The 23,712-nt window shown below is 41.9% G+C and overlaps 1 protein-coding gene across 2 annotated transcripts in view; it reads right to left on the bottom strand.

Annotated features, from left to right (window-relative positions):
- Positions 1–5,438: 5,438 nt before the first annotated feature.
- LOC137306065 (mitogen-activated protein kinase-binding protein 1-like) overlaps positions 5,439–23,712 on the bottom strand; it is a 93,583-nt gene continuing 75,309 nt past the window's right edge. Inside the window, exons 27-31 of one of the 2 annotated variants that reach the window (XM_067975124.1) lie at positions 22,501–22,555; positions 12,238–12,520; positions 11,127–12,050; positions 8,686–8,771; positions 5,439–7,135 (exon numbers count right to left, since the gene is read on the bottom strand). In XM_067975124.1, coding sequence (XP_067831225.1) covers positions 6,893–7,135; positions 8,686–8,771; positions 11,127–12,050; positions 12,238–12,520; positions 22,501–22,555 — 1,591 coding nt within the window. In that variant the 3' untranslated portion in view covers positions 5,439–6,892. The remainder of the gene's footprint in view (positions 7,136–8,685; positions 8,772–11,126; positions 12,051–12,237; positions 12,521–22,500; positions 22,556–23,712) is intronic. The other variant, XM_067975125.1, reaches the window with a different exon arrangement.

Raw genomic sequence — 23,712 nt, 5'->3', positions numbered from 1 at the left:
TCCACTGCCTTCTGTGGTAGAGAATTCCACAGGTTCACCACCCTCAGTGAAGACATTTCTCCCTCTGTTCTAAAATGGCATACCCCTGGTTCTGGACTTTTCCCCTTCTGTCTTTTCTCTTCTCCGCCCCCCCCCTGCCCAAGCCATCAGGAACATCCTCCCTGCATCTAGTCTGTCTAGGCCTGTTAGAATTTTATGTTTTGATGAGATCACCTCATTCTTCTAAACTCTAGTGAATTATAGGCCTGGTCAACCCAATCTCTCCTCAGTCAGTCCTGCCACCCCAGGAATCAGTCTGGTAAACCTTTGTTGCACTCTCTCCATGGCAAGTGCATCCTTCCTCTGATGAGACCAAAACTGCACACAATGCTCCAGATGTGGTCTCACTAAGGCCCTGTATAACTGCAGTAAGACATCAGGGATGTCTTACTGCAGTCCTGTACTCAAATCCTCTTGCAATGGAGGCCAACATACCATTTGCCTTCCTAACTGCTTGCTGCACCGTTTCATAAACCTATGCTGACTTTGTCCAATCCCGTTAATGCCCTCCAAGTGTTATGTTAGCACATCTTTTATAATAGACTCTAGCATTTTCCCCACTACTGATGTTAGGCTAACTGGCCTGTAATTCCCTGTTTTTTCTATCCCTTTTTTAAAATAGTGGGATTACACTTGCCACCCTCCCATCTGTAGGAACTGTTCCAGAGTCTATAGAATTTTGGAAGATGATCACCAATGCATCCACTATTTCCAGGGCCACGTGCTTTAGTACTCTGGAATGTAGATTATCAGGCCCTGGGGATTTGTCAGCCTTCAGCCCCATTAATTTCCCTAGCACTTTTTTTTACTAATACTAGTTTCCTTCAGTTCCTCCCTCCCACTAGACCCTTGGTTCCCTAACATTTCTGGCAGGTTATTTGTGTCCTCCTTTGTGAAGACAGAACCAAAGTATGTGTTTAATTGTTCTGCCATTTCTTTGTTCCCCATTATAATTTCCCCCATTTCTGACTGTAAGGGACCTACATTTGGTGTCACTAATCTTTTTCTCTTATAGAAGCTTTTAGTCAGTTTTTATGTTCCCTGCTAGTTTACTCTCATACTCTATTTGTCCCCTCTTAAATCAATCTCTTGCTGAATTCTGAATTGCTCCCAATCCTCAGGCTTGCTGCTTTTTCTGGCAATTTTATATGCCTCCTTTTTGGATCTAATAGTATCCCTAATTTCTTTTGTAAGCCACGGTTGAGCTACCATTCCTGTTTTATTTTTGCGCCAGACAGGACTGAATAATTGTTTGTAATTCCTGCAGACGTTCTTTAAATATTAGCCACATGAGATATTGGGATAGGTGACCAATAGCTTGGCCAAAGAGTTAGGTTTTAAGGGGCTTCTTAAAGGAGGTAGAGAGCCAGAGAGGTTTAGAGAGTTAATTCCAGCGCTCAGGGCCTAGGCAGCTGAAGGCACGGACGCCAATGGTGGAGCGATGAAAGTTAGGGATGCGTAAGAGGCCAGAATTGGAACGCAGAGATCTCAGAGGGTTGTAAGGCTGGGGTAGGTTAGAGATAGGGAGGGGGCGAAACCATGAAGAGATTTGAAAACATGGATAGAAATTTTAAAAAGCAATGTGTTGCTGGAGGTGAACCGAACTTGGTGTGAGTGAAATACATATCAAACATTATGCTGCTTTATTTGACACCATGAATGGAGCGAGTTATAATTAAAACAGACTTGCTTTGCTTAACTTCAAATCCCTCCTCGAAGAAAAATAATCAACCATACCAGTCAGTTTTCTGGCTCGGAGCTTGCAGAGAGGGATAAAAAGCAGGGTCAGCGCAAGGCCCGAGAGTGGTGCAAAGAGGGGATGAAAAGCGCGGTCAGTGCAAGGCCTAAGAGCGGAGAGGAGCGACTAGTAATGTGATCCATTCAAATAAAGTGCTTCAAGGCATTTAATGTCAAATAATGTCTGACGGGTAGCCAGTTATTATTGACAGCAAATTAAGATGCTGTGTTCACCCCCAATCCCCAACTCTCGTGAACAACTACCAACATAAGGTTCTACAGGCACTTACTATCCTTGCCAAAGTGGTCATTTTTGAGATATTAGCTGAGTCGAATACCGACAGGAGTGCATTACCAAGCCTGGTTCTAGCCTCATCACAACAACAACTTGCAACAATAGCACCTTAACGTAGTAAAACGTCCCAAGACACTTCATGGGAGCGTTATCAGACAAAATTTGACACCGAACCACAAGATATTAGGACACAGCGAGGTAGGTTTTAAGGAGCGTCTTCAAGGAGCAGAGGTAGAGAGGCCGAGCAGTTTAGGGAGGGGATTCCAGAGCTTAGCGCCTAGACAGCTGAAGGCATAGCCACCAATGGTGGAGTGATTAATATGAGGGAGGCGCAAGAGGCAAGGAAGGAGGAGCGCAGAGATCTCGGAGGGGTGTAGGGCTGGCGGAGGTTATAAAAATAGGGAGGAGCAAGCCCATAGAGGGATTTTTAAAACAAGGATGAAAATTTTAAAATCGAGGCATTCCCGGACCAGGAAGCATTGTAGGTCAGAGAGCACAGGGGTGTTGGGAGGTCGACCAGGAGAGCATTGGAATAGTTGAGTCTAGAGGTAACAAAGGCATGGATGAGGGTTTCAAGCGCATATCCATACATACATCAGCAAGAATCACTAGCTAGTTATGAAAAGTACCTCCTCTGCCCCCACAACTCAACCCAAGGCACTGTAGCACCCTGGCCAAGATCAGATCAGGATTGATCCAGGTTTAAATGGCTCAGTATCAAAAACTTTAATTTACCAACAGATCCTTGCCAAAGCACGTGAATGCATAATTATCACCCAGCTAAATGCTCATTTCTCACTACTTGTTTGCGGGTCTTCGAGCCCTCTGCCTGGCCCAGCGCACCTAGTGAGGCCTGACCAATGTCACCAATATCATGTGACCATGGTTTGCTGTCTTTTCCCCGTCTCCTCAATCTTTCTGCATCCTGTTCATCACTCCATTCTCGACGGTATATCGCTGCAGCACCACTCTCTCCAGTTCCAATGTAGTCACATCAAATTGCTTGAGCTCCTGTGCCCACATGGTCATCTCCTGTGCCCACATGGTCACCCAGGTTTCTATTCTGCAATTCATCATTTACATGCTGTCCGTTGGAAATATTATGCATAAACACCATCAAGGCTGCCCTGATCTTATCCAGTTATCCATCTCACATCAAATCCTGGATGATTCAGGCTGTCACCTCCAAGTCAGCAAAAAATGGCTGCCATTCATTTTGGCTCTCGCAGCATCTGTGGGATTTAGGCCCCAACTCCATTAACACCCTTCAGTTTAAATCTGGTGGCGAACAAAACTCAGCATTCATTTCAATATTTAGCTCGGCTTTTTACTCCGAGATTGCATTCTTCCTCCTCAAAATATTTGGCCACTTACGCCATCAGTGCTACTGAAATCGAATTCAAAGGTGTCCAAGCGTTTGGCACCATGGGCCAATCGGTACCTATAGAATCTCAGAGAACCACATCTAAAGATTAAATTTATCTTCCCATTAGTTTGCTTATATCGCAAGTTGTCAGTATTAATAAATCTTTGTGTTATGATTAAGGATTTATTCACTAATGAGGCAATAGTGCTAAAAAAAAAACTGCCCTTTTGAAACTTTCAGGGTCAAGATGCAAACAGGATAATCCACCAAGTAAGAAATCTAAGCCGAAGTAGCTCCCTAGGCTCGAAGAACTAGATGCCAGGGCTAAGGCACAATAATAACCCATGCCGTAATCTCCTGAAGAATTGATTTTTTTCAATGCTTTTCTTGCTCTCCTCAACCCTTTACATACTTCAGTTGACCCATAACACCATACTCTCCCTCAAATCCACTGTCCTACTACCGAATCAAAGGCAGACTTTTAATTTAAAGTTTCACTTGGTGGAATAGCAATTATATGCAACAAGAGTGAAACTATCGACAAGATAACAAAGTGGAGGAGTTCTACCAGTCTATAGAAAAATAACATGTTAAAACTAATGTTATTAATAAGGGATAAGTCAATAAGCGATGAATTGTACGTTGCTTTCAGACATGGGTGGCTTGCAAGGGCTTCCTCTGGAAACTGAACATTACCGTGAGAATGAAGAGAGGCCACGCAGAGCAGAACAAGCTGCTAGAAAAGGGGAGAGGAGGATGGAGGAGGAACAGGGCACACAGCAGGAGGCCATATCTAACGAGGGACCATAGAGTCATAGAGTTATACAGCACGGATAGAGGCCCTTCGGCCCATCGTGTCCGCGCCGGCCATCAAGCCCCGTCTACTCTAATCCCATATTCCAGCATTTGGTCCGTAGCCTTGTATGCTATGGCATTTCAAGTGCTCATCCAAATGCTTCTTGAATGTTGTGAGGGTTCCTGCCTCCACAACCCTTTCAGGCAGTGAGTTCCAGACTCCAACCACCCTCTGGGTGAAAAAGTTCTTTCTCAAATCCCCTCTGAACTTACTCACCTTGACCACTTGTGTCAAATCATTGAACTTCTTTCTACACTGCACCCATGTTCTTTACGCTATGCTCCTGGCATTGACCTCATCCGCTACTTCCTCCCACTGCCTCGAGCATGTCTGGAGGGCCTCTTGCTCCCTGTGGATATAGGATGCCCCTCCTTCTGTCCACCTCTCCACCAAGGCCTCTAGTGCATCAGAGAACCTTGGTGCATGCTCTCTCACAGGCGCAGGAATCATTTTTCACACCACTTCCTGCAGCCACAGTGCACCTTGATATTGGGGCCCCCTGCTGATGTGTGTAGCCAATCAACAGCACACGTAGTGCTGGCTGCACGCAGCTATCGTTGAAATAATCAGGCAGCGCGAATGTTAAAATACTGTTTCTTAGAATCTCCGAAGGAGGGGTGATCAGCAAAAAAACTTTGGGATCCAAACCCAAGTAGCTCAGGATAACAACCTAATATTTTTTTCTGGTCACCAGTACAAGTGGCTGCAGTTGGTGGGTTTGTGGGCTGCCACCAGCACAGGTGGGTTCGGGGAGCTTGTGTACATTTGGCAAGCTGCAGCCACTTCACCTCCAGTCCACATACACGCGGCGCTTCCTGGAGTGGGCTGAAATTTTCCACATCTGGACTGTGTGACAGCAAAGTAGCAGAAGTTAGTGGGAGCACAGCAAACATTCTCTGTAAGGAAACCCCTGCAACCGTGGAATAGGCATTTTTCAGGGTTCTATTGAAGTGAAACTTGGAGATTTTGCTTTTGCAAGATTAGATTTTTTTTTAAAAAGAGGGTCAATTTGCTCACGAACAGTAGGAAATATCAGCAAGTTCTCTGCAATGAGTTTCATTCTTAATAAAACATCTAGCTTTCCACCTCTGAAATCCACTGGTAGTGGTAATTTGTTCTCTAGAAGCGGTCAGAACTCAGAATGGTCACATTAACCAAAAAGTTTATTTCAAAAGATTTAAAGCAAGAAGTTAAAGAAAAAACACACACACTAGCAATATAATATACAATATACGAAAGAGGGGACATCATAAAATACTGCAATATTCAAAACAAGGTGTGCTTATTGTAATACATTATTGCATTGCAAGGTCTAACTTTATACAAGTATATGTACAGCAGCATGAAAACAAAAACATCCATGTGCATCATACGGCATTTTTAAAAACTCAAGCTTTTATTTTAAGAAAAAGTTTCATATCAGACACCCTGATTAAGACAATCAGTTGCTTTTCCAAGGGATTCAGCCCTGGAAGTTTATTCCACACTTGACCAAATTAAGATATCAGATATTTAGCTTCTTTATAGTATCAAACCAGCTCTGAAAAATACTTGCATGTCATGAAAATATATATTTTTTAGAAAAAGCCGCAAGGTCATTAACATCATGCTGAGGAGGCAGGAAACCAGCTTGAGCCTACAATTCCTTAAGTCAGGAGGTGAGAGGAGAGGTACTGAGCAAAAACTTAAAAATTCTCCCCTCAGAGACCAAAACTAAAATGCATAAAAGTCTTTTAACAATTAAATTCAGATTCCCACGTTGCTGTGGATACACTAAAATACCGCATTACTGCAACTGGTCAGATGCAGTCGGCCAACCCATGGACTGTATTTGGGATATGGAAAAGCCTTCTGATCTTAATACTGCAGTCTACTTCTCTTAATTCAAAGTTACTTAATTCAGATTATCTGATCAATCAATTTTTTTGTTTAAGCACTGAATTCGAACTTTTCTGTTTATGTTGCTTAATTCAAATTATTGGATAAAACTCAATTTTTTTTTAAAATACAAAAATGGCTTGAATTACAGGAGTAGACTACATTTTGTAGACAGTGAGTAATGACAACCGGTTGCACCTTTCTAGGTACAGCTATTTTGTAGGAGCTTATTTCACAATAATATATCATTCAGTTTTCTGTGGTGTATGCACATGTGTTAAAGCAAAAACAAACATTTCTGGAAAGGAAAATTAGCTTTCTCAGTAAAAAGAGTGCAACCAATTTTTAAAAAAAATTACATGTCATTTTCTGGGCTCTTATTTCTCATAGGATGTTTTGATGCAATTTAAATAGTCCTTTGTGTGTACTTGTGGGGAGCGGTTCTTCAATTACATAAAGTGAATATAAAACATTTTTTCTGCTAGTCACATCAGTACACAAGCTTCTCTGACAATGAAGGGATCGGACCAATTCTGACCAACAGAAGGAACAGGAGTAATTTGGAAAGATTTCCAAACTTAGAAACACAATTCTGATAATACATGTCAAATATGGTTCCCTCATTAGAGAAACTACGTAAAATACACTTACTAGAGCGCTGTACAATTCTAGGATATAGTCCAATTTTAACATCCTCTTCCGGTTCCTCAAATGCATCGTTTCAATGTCCCAATTGCAGTTTCCGCGCCATCATTTTGATCAACAATTCTGAATAGTGTTCGAGTAGAGCGCTCGTCTTGCCATTCTCAAGAGATTCTGAAGGGGATGGCGACTTGTTTGCCAATTTTAGCTGCTCTGGTAAACACTCTACAGAGTTCAAATGCTTCCTCACAGAGGAAAATGCATCACACAGGATGGTCGCCATCTGGGACTTCACCTCAGGTGTATCTTCACTGGATGTCACCTGTGAAAAAAGATTGGATTAGAGCAACGACTTCTTTTTTAAAAAAAATTTCCCTCCTCCGCAATTTATTTCCCTCTCCTCCCGAGATACAGTTCCTTAGGCAGGAGCTATGGTCCAGTACCAAGCTGTTCTTGTATGAGCTAGATGCTTCAGACAACAGGCTATTTAACTGGGTGGGGAAGGTAGCATAGTTCTGCAAACAACGTCCAAGCATGAGCATTCCGCAGCAGTAATCAAAAGCAGGAAACGGCTGATCTTTTCCCTCCCTATCCCTGGGATACTATAACTAACTCAGAACAATGATTACACCTGGGACCTTTCTTGCCTGTATAGCTCAATACCACAGTTCATTTATACAAAGCGAATATATCACTTGGATTTCAATTGTCACATAAAATTCTCATACCGTATCAGTTTTTAAAAAATTCATTCTTGGGATATGGGCATCGCTGGCAACGCCGGCATTTATTGCCCATCTCTAGTTGCCCTTGAGAAGGTGGCGGTGAGCCGCCTTCTTGAACCACTGCAATCGGTGTGGTGAAGGTGCTCCCACTGTGCAGTTAGGTAGGTAGTTCCAGGATTTTGACCCAGCGACAATGAAAGAACAGTGATATACGTTCAAGCCAGGATGGCGTGTGACTTGGAGGGCAATTTATTTAAGCGGTGATGGTGTTCCCATAAGCCTGCTGCCCTTGTAGGTGGTGGAGGTCACAGGTTTTGGAGACAACGATAAAGGACCAAGGTACAATAGTGCACATTGTACAAATACACATTTTATAGGCCACTTAAACTAGGAGCACCACAATAGTGATTTAACATACAAAAAAAATCCCACGCGTCAGAGGCGCACTTCGAGCTGTTGGACCTAGTGTCAGGAACAATGGCTACCACTGCATTTGTCTCTCCTCCATCCTTTTAAAGGAGATACACCATTCTTTTAAATTGGTGTTTTGACAGCTCCTCAGTAAACACCCAGCAGGTGAACACTTTAGCACAATAAATTCCAGGCTCCTCTATCCCCACCCCCACCCCCCACTCCTGAAAGGGATTGAGAGCTTAGGCTGATAATCATTTTAAAACATTTTTAATGGGACTTCTAGAATTCAATGAAGAAATTATTCACTTGTGATTAATTTATTTCATTGCTAGCAGTGAAACCACTATTCACATCTATAGAAAAGGAAATTTCCAAGTTTCTGCTAAATAAAGTGCTCCTGTGCTATATTAATTTATGTACCCCATTCTTCCACGAGATATGGTATTTCCTGGAAACCTGTTACCATACTGTATACTGTAGCACATAGCAAATCACAGGTTCAGTGATGCTCACAGCAGGGTCTTGATGTGAACATACTATTGGGAGAGATACCTAGTGAAGGTTAGGTGCTAGCAGGCTGGGATAACAAAGCAGGCAAGTCATCCAGTAGCCGGTCAGCTGCCTGCCCCCTCAGTCAAATGTGATGCATGCAAAAGAGAGAAAAAAATAAAGCAGTTTAAAATGGGGACAAATTTAATTAAAATATGGATGAAGTTAGTCAACATGCACTTACCTTGCTGTACAGCTGTAAAGCCTTCTGCAAAGTGTTCTGAAGTTCTGCTACGATGTACTCACAGTTCTGGACACTGGCTACAAGATCTGCAAGAATTGAAAATGAATTGAGGAGAAAAGTAGAGTATAAATTCCCACCAGTCCTTCAATCACCAGTGGCCCAATTGGGGCAGGGCAACAACACATGCAATTTATAGATCAGAAATTATTCAGAGTAGTTGGGGTGCTACAATTGACCTTGGAATCATTGGACTTGGGAGATGAATTAGCCAGGAGTCCTGCTTCTGGTCACTATACAATGACCACTGCTGGTTATGGGTGTATGAATTTTAGGTGGGGACAGATCATGGTTGTGATGTCCCACACTCACTGTCTAGGCTAACATATGAAGAATGGTTAATTGATTAAGGTAATGGATCACTGCCAGAACCAGAATCCCGGTATAATGAAATGTTATATAGCTTATTCCCTCTTTGATTTATGTCCAACTTCTACATGCATTATCTGGGAGAGGAAAGGAGGAAAAAAAAAGACGCTGTTTGAGATCTCAGATATTAGCGCCCGATTCAAACGTCCATGAAATGCACGATAAAAGCTAACATTGTTCAAACATTGAAAGATTTTTCAGAATCTATAATCACTAAAAAATCTAACTGGTTATCCCAAAGAAGTCACACAAGTGAAAGCACATCAGCAAAAACAGAATCTGTACCACATAAAACAACTTCCTTCCCCCCATGTGACTTAATACACAAAATGAGAAACTGCAGATATCAAAAGGTGTGTGTATATGGCAAAAAATGTTGTTAAAAGTAAGTACTTAGTGGGTCTGAGAGCAGCCCTTAAGCAAATGCTGCTTGGGATTATGGGCCTCCAGCAAAAAAAGTCAGTGACTACCCATGAATTGGATGCATGAACTGAGTTTTGAGTTGAGAACTACAGCTTCATCTCCAGATGTTAAATTGACCTGTTGGGAGATTTAACTTGGAATCAGATGGGAATAAACCCCTTCCCATTGTGAAGACTTTACCACCTGTTTTCATTACTAAAAACTGGAGTAATTTATTGTTTGTCTGGCCAGAATATTCACCCACTTACACAACTTTGGTCGATGTAAAAACATTTCTTGTAATTATGGGTAAGTATCAGAACAGCCTCAACTTCTGGTAAAACCTACACTACAATATTCAAGTGAGTTGTCTTAAGGTTTTACACAAGAACTTTTTTTGGCTGCTGGGGAGACAGTGGAAGAAAGGAAAGTCAAAGTCCTGTCCTACTCTACTTAACAACAGTACATACCATGAGTCGTCAGGACAACAGCAACAGATATTTGAGGACATCAATGGTAGAACAACACAGCAGTGGAGAGGCTACTAAGTTTTTTTTTTTTAAAACTCGTTCATGGGATGTGGGCATTGCCAGCAAGGCCAGCATTTATTGCCCATCCCTAGTTGCCCTTGAGAAGTTGGTGATGAGCCGCCGCCTTGAAACGCTGCAGTCCGTGTGGTGAAGGTTCTCCCACAGTGCTGTTAGGAAGGGAGTTCCAGGATTTTGACCCAGCAACGAAGAAATGATACATTTCCAAGTCGGGATGGTGTGTGACTTGGAGAGGAACGTGCAGGTGGTGTTGTTCCCATGTGCCTGCCGCCCTGGTCTTTCTAGGTGGTAGAGGTCACGGGTTTGGGAGGTGCTGTCGAATAAGCCTTGGCGAGTTGCTGCAGTGCATCCTATAGAGGTACACACTGCAGCCACGGTGCACCAGTGAAGGGAGTGACTGTTTAGGGTGGTGGATGGGGTGCCAATCAAGCGGGCTGCTTTGCCCTGGATGGTGTCAAGCTTCTGAGTGTTGTTGGAGCTGCACTCATTCAAGCAAGTGGAGAGTATTCCATCACATTCCTGACTTGTGCTTTGTAGATAGTGAAAAGGCTATGGGGAGTCAGGAGGTGAGTCACTCGCCGCAGAATACTCAGCCTCTGACCTGCTTTTGTAGCCACAGTATTTATGTGGCTGGTCCAGTTAAGTTCTGGTCAATGGTGACCCCCAGGATGTTGATGGTGGGGGATTCGGCGATGGTAATGTCGTTGAATGTCAAGGGGAGGTGGTTACACACTCTCTTGTTGGAGATGGTCATTGCCTGGCACTTGTCTGGCATGAATGTTACTTGCCACTTATCAGCCTATGCCTGGATGTTGTCCAGGTCTTGCTGCATGCAGGGGTAGAATCACGGTGGTGGGAAAACAAACCAGACTTAAAAAGCAGCACAAAAAAAATACACTTTCCGAATTCAAATTTTCAAAGAATAAACAAATACTTTATTTTGACAGAACTGCAAAGATTAGTTCTGCATTTTTGCTACAAAAACAATAACTTATCTTGAGAAAGGAAAAACTTTGAGGGCCAGAGATGCAATGAAGGTTAAATACACATTAGAAATGATCATACCTGCTTCATTGGCGGGTTGCTCTTCAATTCCCAGACTCTCTCCGGGTGATTTATGAACATCCATGGGAATGCTGTTTCCTTCTGGGATAGTTATGGAATTATTGCTCACTCCATCCCTGCTGGGACTGACATGTTCATGCCCTGGTAGAAAAGTGATCGAGTCCCATGACTGAAATTCTTCCAATATGTGCTCCACTACATCTTGAGAACTGTTACACTTCTCTGTATTCCAAGCATCTCTCTTTAGGACTGTCAATGAGTTCATGTTTGGGCTGCTCCCATTTTCCTCATGGTCTTCACAAACTGTTTGATCTTTTTTAGCCAAACACGCAGGTTGCGTGGGTGTAACTGCTGAGGTAGACAGCCGTGTGGAATCTTGACCAGAACGCAGTTTTTGTTTGACCTTCGAAATAGCAACACCATTAGCTATTGGAGGAGGCATCAGCAGTCTGTCAGAGTGTATTTTGGAAAGGTTCAGTGTTAAGTTAGCTCTAGCCTGATGGTTCCCATAAGGCAAAGTGCCACTCTGTGATGTTTGTTTTGGTGGCATCTTTTCCTTGAAATCTTCAGTTGGATCACCTTCACTTGGAGTGGACCCTTTCACTGTCTCTGTTGTTAAGTCTACTGTAGACACTGCTCTGGAATTGGGCAAACTCATGCCGCTCGACTGTCCTAAGGTTTTCAGATGCAGGTTCTCTCCCATTGATGCACTACGTGACATTTTAGCTCTGAAGCTGGCAGTTGGATGCATGTAGGACCTTGGTTTGCCAGGTTTGTTCTGAGACATTGCTTTGCTAAGGGATGCAGTAAGCATGTCCATTTTGCCACACAGTGACCGTCTTTGTGCTGTCTCCTCATTTACTTGCATATTATGAATGCTCGACTGAGACGTTGCTATGAATGAAGCAGATGACGCCTGTTCTTCTGATTGAAAATAAGTAAAATAAGTAAGTATCAGGTCAAATATTTAGTTAATGTGCTTGTAGTAAAGCTGGAAAAATGTGAGCTGGCAATCAATCCTTTCACTAACAGAGTCATTTACTTGTAGGATCATGTCTAGTGTATATAAACTACCAATTCACAATAGAAAACCTCTAAGGATAAATCTTACCTGCTTGCACCAGATCAACCACAGAGGCTGACTTTTTATAAATTTGGCTTCTTCCATTATTTGGCGTTATTCCTTTCACCCCTGCCAACGTAAGAGACATCTCAGCACCTGCATTCATTGACTCTATACCCCATTCGCAGCCACTGTCCACTTTCTCAACAGTTTGACTCATCTCTTCACCTCTATGATTTTCTGACCTATCAAAAGATGACCGTGATTCCAATCCATTAACTTCTACACAAGATTTCTCTTCAGTATTCAACTGTGCAGACGTGTGACTTGCCTGTGAAGGGAAAGTGAGAGAAGAATAAAAAATATACATTTATATTTAAAATACAGTTTTCTTATAGCCTCATGTTTTGTTAAATGGTAACTTATGTTTCAGTAGGAACTGTATTCAATGATCATCCAAAACTACCTCCCAATCCTATCTCAGAGTCAAATGGAGTGATAGATGCTGTTAGTGAGTCTGGCACTTCACATTGGTCAGAGATAAAAATCTGCAAATGCTGGAAACCAAGAATAAAAAATGTTGGAAATGCACAGCAGCATTTGAAAAGAGAAAAAAAAACACTTGTTGAAAGGTCCATACCCGAAACTTTAAACCGTGTTTTTCTCTTGTCAGATACTGACAGGACCCCCTGTGTATTTCCAGTATCTTCTGTCTTTCACTGAACTATATGTTGCTTACCAAATGGCAGTGGAACATGCAGCTGCAACCTGTCCCGAGCAAAATTACAGCTGTGCAGGGTAGTGGGATTCACAATCCAATATATTCTTGTATTTGGCAGAATTACAATAAAGTTCAATTAAGAAATAAATCTCCCTCAAATTGCATGAGTGATAACAATTTTCAATTCAAAAAAGTGCTGGATGTACACATCAAATCGAACCAATATCTGATGGGAAAATTTGGTTAATGATTTGGACGTGATCTTTCATCAGGTTTCTTATCAAAACAGCGGTAGGGCAGTGCTAGAGCTGGATTGGTTTAGCTCAGTTCCAGTGCTAGTCTACACAACAGGTTACTTGAAACTGGTTGGAATGTGAATGTGAAGTCAGAGCAGTCTGCAGTGATCTTACAATTGCACATATAGAAGAGTTAGCAACTTCTCAAATCAGGTTCAACACAAATGTATTCCAATTTTTTTTTAAAAATCATAATTTACATAGTTATGACAAAGTTCAAATGCACATGCTCCTCAGGCTCAATCAAGATGTCCGTGACTTTATCCAATGAAAAGAGGAAAGAAAGTAAGGTACAATCACAATAACTACAACACACAGACTCAAGTTATATCCAAATTTTAGCTTTTACTCAGTTTTGGCAGTCCTATAGCGAAAGAGGATTCTAAGCAAATATATTGGAAAGAACAACAAACGAATCAACCAACATATAACATATCTCCATTATGAAGGAAAGATGAGATTGCACTAGAGAGGACACAGGAGATTTAGGAGGATGTTGTCAGGACTGGAGAATTTTAGCTGTGAGAAAAGATTGGATAGGCTGGGGTTGTTCTCTTTAGAACAAGAGGCTGAGAGGAGATTTAATTGAGGTATATAAAATTAAGATAGAATGGATAGGGAGGACCTACTTCCCTGAGCAGAGGGGTCAGTGATCAGTGGGCATAGATTTAACGTAATTGGTAGAAGGATTAGAGGGGAGCTGGGGAGAATGTTTTCATCCAGAGGGTGGTGGGGGTCTGGAACTCACTGCCTGAAAGGGTGGTAGAGGCAGAAACCCTCAACTCATTTAAAAAGTACTTGGATAAGCACATGAAGTGCCGTAACCTACACAGCTACAGACCACGTGTTGGAAAGTGGGATTAAGCTGGATAGCTCTTTTTCAGCCGGCACGGACACGATAGGTCGATTGCCCTCCTTCTGTGCCGTAATGTTCTACGAATCTATGATCCACCTCCTGCTCCCTCGACGCTATTCCCACCCAACTTCCCTTCCTAGTTCCTATGTCAGCTGATTTTAAAAAAAACGGTTCACTCTCTTCAGGTACTGACCCCTCCCCTCTTCAAAAAACCCACCCTTGACCCCTCTGTCCTTGCAAACTACTGCCCCTTCTCCAACCTCTCCAAAGTCCTTGAATGTGTTGTCGCCTCCCAAATCTATGCCCATCTTTCCCGCAACTCCATGTTTGAATCCTGCCAATCAGGTTTCTGCCCCTGCCACAGTTCGCAACCGTGGCTTCCTATTTGACAGAGATGAGCTTCTGACCACATATCCGCTCCATTACCAAGACCGCCTACTCCACCTCCATAACATCACCCGTTTTTCCACCCCCCCCCCCGCTTCAGCTCATCTGCTGCTGAAACCCTCATCCATGCCTTTATTACCTCTTGTCTTGACTATTCCAATGCTCTCCTGGATGGCCTCCCACCTTCTATAGACTTCAGCTCAACCAAAACTCTGCTGCCGTATCCTAACTCGCACCGTCCCGTTCTCCCATCACCCATGTGCTTGCTGATCTACATTGGCTCCCATTCCAGGAACGCCTCGATTTTAAAATTCTCATCCTTGTTTTCAAATCCCTCCATGAGCTCGCTCCTCCCTATCTCTGTAACCTTCTCCGGCCTACAAGCCTCCAAGATCTCTGTGAGAATCCCTACATGGTCAGTTTTCGGTAAAATATTAAAATGTCTACGTGGCAAAGAAGCAGAATGCAAAATGGTTAGAAAGGGTTAATTAGTTAGTAACTGAGATTGATACAAGTGGCCTGGCCCTCCTGCTGGGCCATATGTTTGCGTAGTCAGCAGGGTTGCATGGTCTTAGCAATGTAGAGGCTTTGATGTGAGTCAAGGACTGGTCTGAATGTCTCCATGTTTATGGCAGATCAATATAGGTAACGAGCTTAGCCAAAGTTGAAAGACATTCCAGGTTGGGAGATAAGGAACAGAAGGAACAGGGAAGAACATTCCAAGTTGGAAAGTGAGGAAGTTATCCCCTTTGATGTCTAACAGCAGCATGATCAGCACATGGACGATTTATGATTGGCCGGAAATAATGTAACCTCGCATGGCAACCTATGCCCGGCTTATGATTGGTGTTGACCCTCGTTAAGTATGTTCCAACCCTATTGATTTGTATAAAAACGTGTGGATTTCTGTATGTTTCTTGTTCTTGCTCTGCCAGCATAGAGGGACTCTATCAGGAGTCCAAATCAATGCTGCAGACTAAGAACCCTGCTATTAAAGATGTGTTGAACTTTAAAATGTATTCGACTTCAGTTATTACTGAACCAGACTGAGGGGAAAGAATCCGGATCGTCATTTGGTGTCAGAGGTGGGATCTTAACGGTCGTTCACCGAGAGTTCGCGGAGTAAGAGGCGGATTATCTCAGACACGGAGGAAGGAAATGGCGCCCCGATGTAAGTAGTCTTAATTTACTATGTCGGTTTTCCTCCAATCCGTCAGTCTGACGATGAATCGTCCAATCGCTAACACTCGCGTGGCGTCCTTACAAGATTCAGGTCAGTCTGGCGAATACACAGAAATAGCAGGAGGAGGTCAGTGGTCGAATATCACTGAGGGGATAACTTGTAAGCGGTAGGTCAGTGGTTAATATCACTGAGGGTAGTCAGGGTTTAAGTTCCTGATGATTGGATATAAACAGGAACTATTGATAAAAACTTCGATGCCGCCAAAAAGGCTCAGGAATTAATTTGGAAAAATAACAGAGGTACCTCAGCCAAAGAACTAATTGCTTTATGGAGACAGTACTGTAAAAAAAATGGATAGAATTAAGTGACTAGACAAATGTTTAAAAGACAGAGACCCGAAAAAGAAAGGTTTTGTTGTTTCAGTGTACTGTCCCTTTAAAAAGCCTGTCTTTGATCAGTGGTTTTTTTTGTCGGTGTTGTGGGCTACGCCCCCTTCTTACTGTGTCTTGTGTGTTTTCTTCCTTTGTGTAATGTATCTGTCTTGTCGTGTGTTTAATTCTGATACTGCCGAATTAAAATTGGAGTTATTGAGGTTAAGTGACCTATTAAATTCTGGTTCTTATAAAGTGTGGGCATGTTAAATTCCAGACATGGGATCTTCAAAAAATTGGCATTTTGAATGTTTATTTTGTGATTGGCTGTGGTTTAAAAAGAGGTTAAAAATTAACGGGATAGATTAAAAAACTATCTGGTATCATTGTGATAGGAAAAGTCGGAAAGCTGGAACAGCTCGGAGCGTTGATTATAATCAGATCCACTAAAAGTATGTGAAAAAAGTGTGCAAAAATATAGTATAAAGCAATCCACAAATGTGAGAAGTAAAAAAATCAGTCAAACCTGTGTGAAGTGAAATTTTGAAGGTGGGAACTTAATCTCAAAAGGGAGAAGGCTCAAGTTACTCCTACCACAAGAGCAAGTTAATATTAACCCCTTCCATCCCAAGAAGCCAGACTGTCATGCCAAGAGCAGTTCAAACAGATAGAAATGACCCAGTCGGTTGAGAACTGTCTGAGGCTTGCCCAGAACACAGGTGAACATGAGGTAATAATTGGTATAGGTTATATTAGTAAAATTGTCCCAATCACTCGGAAATGCCAAAGGCTACAATTGACTGAGATATAAGTTTTCACGCTACAGTGAAAAATTGATTAGAAAGGAATGTAAAACAAATCATATGAAAAGGAAGCATAGGTTAGACAATTGGAAGTCCATTACTTGAGCTATGTACTGACACAGGGTACTAAACGCCTATCAGTTTTACCCTGCCACAGTATGATAAGGAAGTTTTGACAAGTTCTGGGGCTATTCAATTTTATTTGAAATTAATAGTAGAATACAAGATCTGACCAAAGAGGGGAGACCTTCCCTGACAAATTATATAACTCGCATTGAGAATGCTAAGAAAACTCAACAATTAGATCAACACTCCTAACTCAAGTGTTAAAACAAAGAGCGACATGGAATGGAGGTGGACATCGTAAAAAGAGATAGGCAAATATGGAGACGTAAAGATCTGTGATAAGTGATATAGCAACTGCCTTTGCCTCAGTTGTTAACACCATTGATTTGACAACATTAGATCAAAAGGTCAGAGATTTAGGGTCTTGCATTAAAGATATATTAAAAGATAAATGAAAATACAGATAAGGAATTGTCTGAGGATCAAATGCTGACCATATATTTGCAAAGGATAGCTACAGTGCTAGAAACACATGCCCAAACCATTAATAAATTAATAAAAGAGGAATATAACGTATCTTAGCAGGCGGCTGCTAATGATATCTGCTTAATGTGGTTACATCTTGAAAACACAGAGATTAGGACTTGGAGTTAGAAATTCCAGTCTGCAGCCCTGCGTAGATCTGCATGTGGAAGAGACAGTGTTTATTTCAGACAGGCTGCGTGCTTCAGAGAGAGGGAGAGAGTGGAACTAGGCAAATTCTCTCTCCTGTTTTGTTTTCTAAATTTGTTTTGGGTATAGGGATTATTCCTTTGGATAAATAATAAATGAAGATTTGACAAATTAATCACTTGGGCTCTCAAGAAGAGCCGCAATGGATTTTCTGTGTTTCTTTTAAAACAGGTGACCCTGGTTTTTTTTTTGGGACCACGTGAGTGTTGATGGTGCAGGATTACCAAGAGTAGTTACAAAGTTACGGTGCAACCTTTGCTGGAGAAATTTGGTGCAGGAAACGATCCAGTGTTGTTAAAGATTTAAGACTTTAGCTGCAGACATCAGCGGATACCAAATTTCACAGTGTGGTGATATCAACCTGATTCTCTTCTTTTGAAAACATTTTGATTTGTTTTGTTTTAACCTATTGTCTTCCGAGACAGAATGCTCGAGGTGGGGAGATATGGGAATTTCTCTAAAGTCATTGAATTGGGCATGATAAAAAATCAATCTGGCATAAATATACAATCTAGTGGAAGTCAGGAAAGTGTAGTTGAGAATAGTAAATTGATAGCTTTCTCGTGGAGATATTTGTGTCCTTGCCTATAATGAATAATGAGAAAACTACACTCAATAGCCTGGCCACTACCCTGACATCGGGACCATGCAGGGGGAGATAAGCACTCTAGATACCCCTGATCTTTTTGATAAGATAACCTGAAAACCTAAGAATGGCTACAGTGGACATAAAAGATACAAATGTATGTTGCCATCATCTGAAATGGAGATCAGGATGAAGAACATGATTACAAAGGCCTATGGCCTGGTGAGCTATTGCAACCACTCTTTAAACAAACCAGTTGCTTTTACAGGACTGAATCCTACAGGACATATGATGTGTGCCATGGAAAATGTTCGGAAATACCATGAGGAAGAAGAGACTGGCCAGCAGAAAGTTAATATCCAAGAACACTAAGCTCATTCCTATGAGATGCTGCTAGTATGCGGAGATACATGAAGAAGATACATTGAAGAATGAGTCTCAGACAGGCTCAGTTACTTGACAACAGCACAACAGGAAAATGGTTAATGTGGTCCAGGCGAGTGAGAAATCCTTTTAAACAAGGCACTGACACATGGTCCATAGAGAAACCAACTAATTAATGAAACAGTCAGGAAACACTGGTATCAATCAAAAGGACTGAAATTAAAGTAAAAAGGGACACAGTAATTTGGATTTCCAAAATTCAGGGTTAGGTTCCCATCAGTTAACAATAAAATTGGGAGAAACAATATTTAGAAGATATCCGCACGATAGATACAAAATTACAAGATTATGAGGGGCCCAGATAAAGTAGACAGGAAGTACCTGTTTCCCCTAGCAGAGGGTTCAAGAACTAGAGGACGTAGATTTAAGCTGATTGGCTGGAACAAAATTAAAGGGATGTGTTACTAGACATGCTGTCACTGTGTGTCCACATAGTGTTGGACACAGCCTAGAAGCACAGTGTGGGTTTAATACCGGTACCAATTCGGATATTAACTGTACCATGGAGGCCCTAGAGGTGGATCTAAAACCCACTTAAGTGGCATATGCCGGAGAGGGCGAATACTGTGTTACAACTAATTTGAAAACATTTAAATATGCCAATCTAACTTGTGATATTTTAAGTCCAGAATTCTACTCCATTTCTGAAGTCCTGGTTTGGATTGGACCTGAGGAACTGGTAGAGATACATCGGCATAACCTCACCACCTTACAAGTTTCTGAGAATGTCAGAAAGGACTTCAAAGCATATCAGGACACATTTGGGTATCTGACACCCCTGTTGTCTAAATACTTGGAAGCATTGCGAATGGAGATACGCCTCTCCCAGAAGGTTTATTATAACCTACAACAGGACAATAACAACATTAAGCATGACATTGACCAAATTAAAGTCACCACCTGGTGAAATGACCTCTGGAATTTGGGACTGAATATACAGATCCATCCTTGGATTAGATTAATTTCATATGTATTAGTCGTAGTGCAGTTTGTTGTAATGTGCTTCTTGATTTTCATTGCATGTAATAAATGTAAGCAGAGGATGAAGGGTTTGGCAAAGATAGTAAAACAGAGCCTGGGTGAGAATGTCCCCATTGTCTCTGTGGTTTCAACTAAGAACACATCTTAATGGTACTGGGAGTAGCACCCGCTGGGGTAAGGTGCATGTAAAAGGGAAGACAATTATAGTTCGATAGGATTATCAGATGCTCTGCCTCTCTTCCACCCGGACTGGTGGCCAACACGAAGGGAACCTGGTTAAGATGAGGTACAGCATCTAATGGGATATTGTAGGGAGAATTTGGATTAAGGGATATAATGGGGAGGGCACCAATTCACAGGTGTAAAATGGTCTGAAAGGTACCATTCAGTCTAGTTAGGCTGGAAACAAAATATAAATCACCATGAGATATTTGACTATGTTAGCCTTTTCAAACTAACATGAATAGGTTTAGCTGACCAAGGACATTCGCAGCCTACTTGAGAGATGTTTAGAAGGAGTCTGTTCCTGAGAACAGATAAGAGTACAAAGGCGTATTGATGAAACATGTCTGTGTTCTATTGGGACTTCTCTAGTTCAAGGGCTAGTCATATTCATTGTTATAATTCTTATAGTTTATTGCTTACTTAAATGTTGCTGCGCTGCAGAACCTGCAGAACCAGTGAGCACCGTAATAATTGGTTATCATGATATGATAAAAGGGGGGAATGAGAATCCCTACATGGTCAGTTTTCGGTAAAATATTAAAATGTCTACGTGGCAAAGAAGCAGAATGCAAAATGGTTAGAAAGGGTTAATTAGTTAGTAACTGAGATTGATACAAGTGGCCTGGCCCTCCTGCTGGGCCATATGTTTGCGTAGTCAGCAGGGTTGCATGGTCTTAGCAATGTAGAGGCTTTGATGTGAGTCAAGGACTGGTCTGAATGTCTCCATGTTTATGGCAGATCAATATAGGTAACGAGCTTAGCCAAAGTTGAAAGACATTCCAGGTTGGGAGATAAGGAACAGAAGGAACAGGGAAGAACATTCCAAGTTGGAAAGTGAGGAAGTTATCCCCTTTGATGTCTAACAGCAGCATGATCAGCACATGGACGATTTATGATTGGCCGGAAATAATGTAACCTCGCATGGCAACCTATGCCCGGCTTATGATTGGTGTTGACCCTCGTTAAGTATGTTCCAACCCTATTGATTTGTATAAAAACGTGTGGATTTCTGTATGTTTCTTGTTCTTGCTCTGCCAGCATAGAGGGACTCTATCAGGAGTCCAAATCAATGCTGCAGACTAAGAACCCTGCTATTAAAGATGTGTTGAACTTTAAAATGTATTCGACTTCAGTTATTACTGAACCAGACTGAGGGGAAAGAATCCGGATCGTCATCTGCACTCCAATTCTTGCCTCTTGCACATCGCCGATTTTAATCGGTCCACCATTGGCGGCTGTGTTTCAGCTGCCTAGGCTCTAAGCTCTGGAATTCCATCCCTAAACCTCTCCACTTCTCTCTCCTCCTTAAAACCTACCTCTTTGACCAAGCTTTTCACCTTTCCTAATATCTCCTTTTTTGGCTGTGTGTGTCAATTTTTGTCTGATTATGTTCCTGTGAAGCACCTTTGGACGTTTTACTACGTTAAAAGGCGTTATATAAATGCAAGTAGTTGTTGTTGTTGATGTAAACGGACTCTTTCCCCTTGATGGCTTAGTAAAGGCAGCATGTAGCTACACAGCACAGGTCAGATGTCCCAGGTTTGATTCCCAGCTGTCCCGATCTCATCCAGGACAACTGTAGTGGTGCTACAATTGGCTTCAACATTCCTGGGCTAGGAAAGGCTCCTGACCACCAATGATCTCCGTTGGAAAGTATGCATTTGTGGATGTCAGGAGGCGGCAGGACTGAGTTGAGCTGCAATTTCCCCCCCACAGTGGAACGATCTGACGTTAATCGCTGTCTAGTCTAGTTTGAAAATTGAAGTTACTAGGCGGTGACTAGTGCCTATAGAACTGCAATCTAAGACAAGTTGCTGCCTTCAGGAGAGAAAATTGATCCAGTTAATAATGGATTCCTGACTATGAATTCACCGAATAAACCAATTTGATAAAGGTTCATAAAGAATCACCCTCTTTCAAGACATATTTGGGCCCAATTGCTTAGGATGCTCAATTCACTTTAATTATATTAACTTCCATATAGGCTTGATGTGGAGATGCCGGTGATGGACTGGGGTTGACAATTGTAAACAATTTTACAACACCAAGTTATAGTCCAACAATTTTTATTTGAAATCTACATTCCATATAGGCTGCACTTTTATTTGAAATCTACATTCCATATAGGCTGCACTTCTGAAAAATAATTAAAATAATTATTTAATTTGGTGATGCAGGCTTTATGCACAAGTTAATTCTCTCCTACCCAAGGGATGGGATCAAGTTTGGGATGCATTCTGTCATTGGCAGTATTTGCTGAAAATCTTCCATTTTCTTCAACGTCAATAGTCACAAGTGAAATTCAGGTTATACAAAGTTAAATTCAGTGATCTGCGCTCCCAGCGGAAAGCCGCGATTGAAGGCAGCACGCGTTGGAGAAACGTCATAACCACGTTGGAGCCCTCTCTCTAGCTTGCACTCATTGAGCATGAAATCGGTGAATTTATCACTATACTATCCAAACTAGTAGCTGTCAAAGAAATCTATTCAAACAGAATGTATAAACTCAGCACAAATTATGCTTCATTCTTTGATCTTCATTGAAAACAGGATTAGAGGCAACACCACAAACACTATAAATGCTTTTATAGATTAGGTTTGAAAAACCACCCCAGCTTGGAAGATTTGAAAATCTAACCGAGCCAAAATTAGCTACTCACGTCTTGCAGGTGTTTGAACTGATGCTGGACCTTGGGAGGGAAAGCCACTGCCATCCTGCAGGGAAAAACAGGAGCCACAAGGTTCAAAAATACATAACTTCTGAAATAGCAAAACTGAAGTGTGGCAGTCTAAAGCATTGAACTACCTGACAATCTTCTGGAAAAGCTCTCGATTTATTCTGAAATCTAAATATAACTATTTTCTGATCTTCAACTGTGAGGACTGCATACAATGAAATAATTTAAAATATCATTCAGTTCACCCCTCAGCATAGAGAGGAAGGCCCTAGACTTTTATTAACAATTTATGCTGCATTAGCAACTGGGGCTGTTGTAAGGACGCTGTAACTGACTGCAGCAACCAAGAGAAGGTGGAAAAAAAAAAGCATAGGGTCCCCCTCCTCATCACCATTCGGCAACTCCTGCTGAAAGTGTGTGGGTACATCATGGCTGAAGACAAGATCAGGCTCAGAAGTGATATTTCCACATCAAAAAGCCTGCCACCACGCAGTTAAGTATCACTGTGAATAATATTCACTTAGACAAAGTATTGGAAGATAACAGGTGCATGTGGAACCATATCCCTTCAAAAAGTCAACACCTTCAAGAGAGAAGAAAATTGGTTCAGATGGTTCAATTCAGTTCAGTAGCTACTGATTAGCTGCAAAATGGTAGATAAGTCACCGAGCGATATTTCCTGACTTTGCTGCATCATAGCTTTGATAGAGGCCAGCAAAGGCAACAGTAAGAATTAATGGATTAATGAGTGGGATGAAACATTGCAATATTAAAATAAACTAGCACAGCACATTCAACAGTTAACACAGCTCAAAGCTACACCAAATCACAAAGAACAACGGATCTTCTTGGCTCTTACTCTGTTCTTTTCAGGAAACGTACTGGTGTCAGTGGGTTAGTACAACTTCCAATATTAGAATCGACATACATCATTGCAATTTCTAGAGCCCAGATGACCAATTCAGGTAGTAAACACAGCTTCAGTGGGGGCAATGTCACCACCTGGTTGCCAATCAGGGGCAAGATGGCCTCCCCTCCCACCCCACCACCCCCGTTCAGTTGGCTCATGAATGCACAAAGACCAAACTTGAGGTTGTGCCAATTTGAGACCAATGCTGGAGGAGGTTGTGGAAACCTCTGAATTCCCAGTGCTTTAAAAGCAACTGGATCAATTGATGCACCTTTAAGGGGACA

The sequence above is a fragment of the Heptranchias perlo genome, chromosome 41 (assembly GCF_035084215.1).
Source record: "Heptranchias perlo isolate sHepPer1 chromosome 41, sHepPer1.hap1, whole genome shotgun sequence".
Classification (NCBI taxonomy): domain Eukaryota; kingdom Metazoa; phylum Chordata; class Chondrichthyes; order Hexanchiformes; family Hexanchidae; genus Heptranchias; species Heptranchias perlo.
This window is presented reverse-complemented; position numbering and strand designations above follow the sequence as displayed.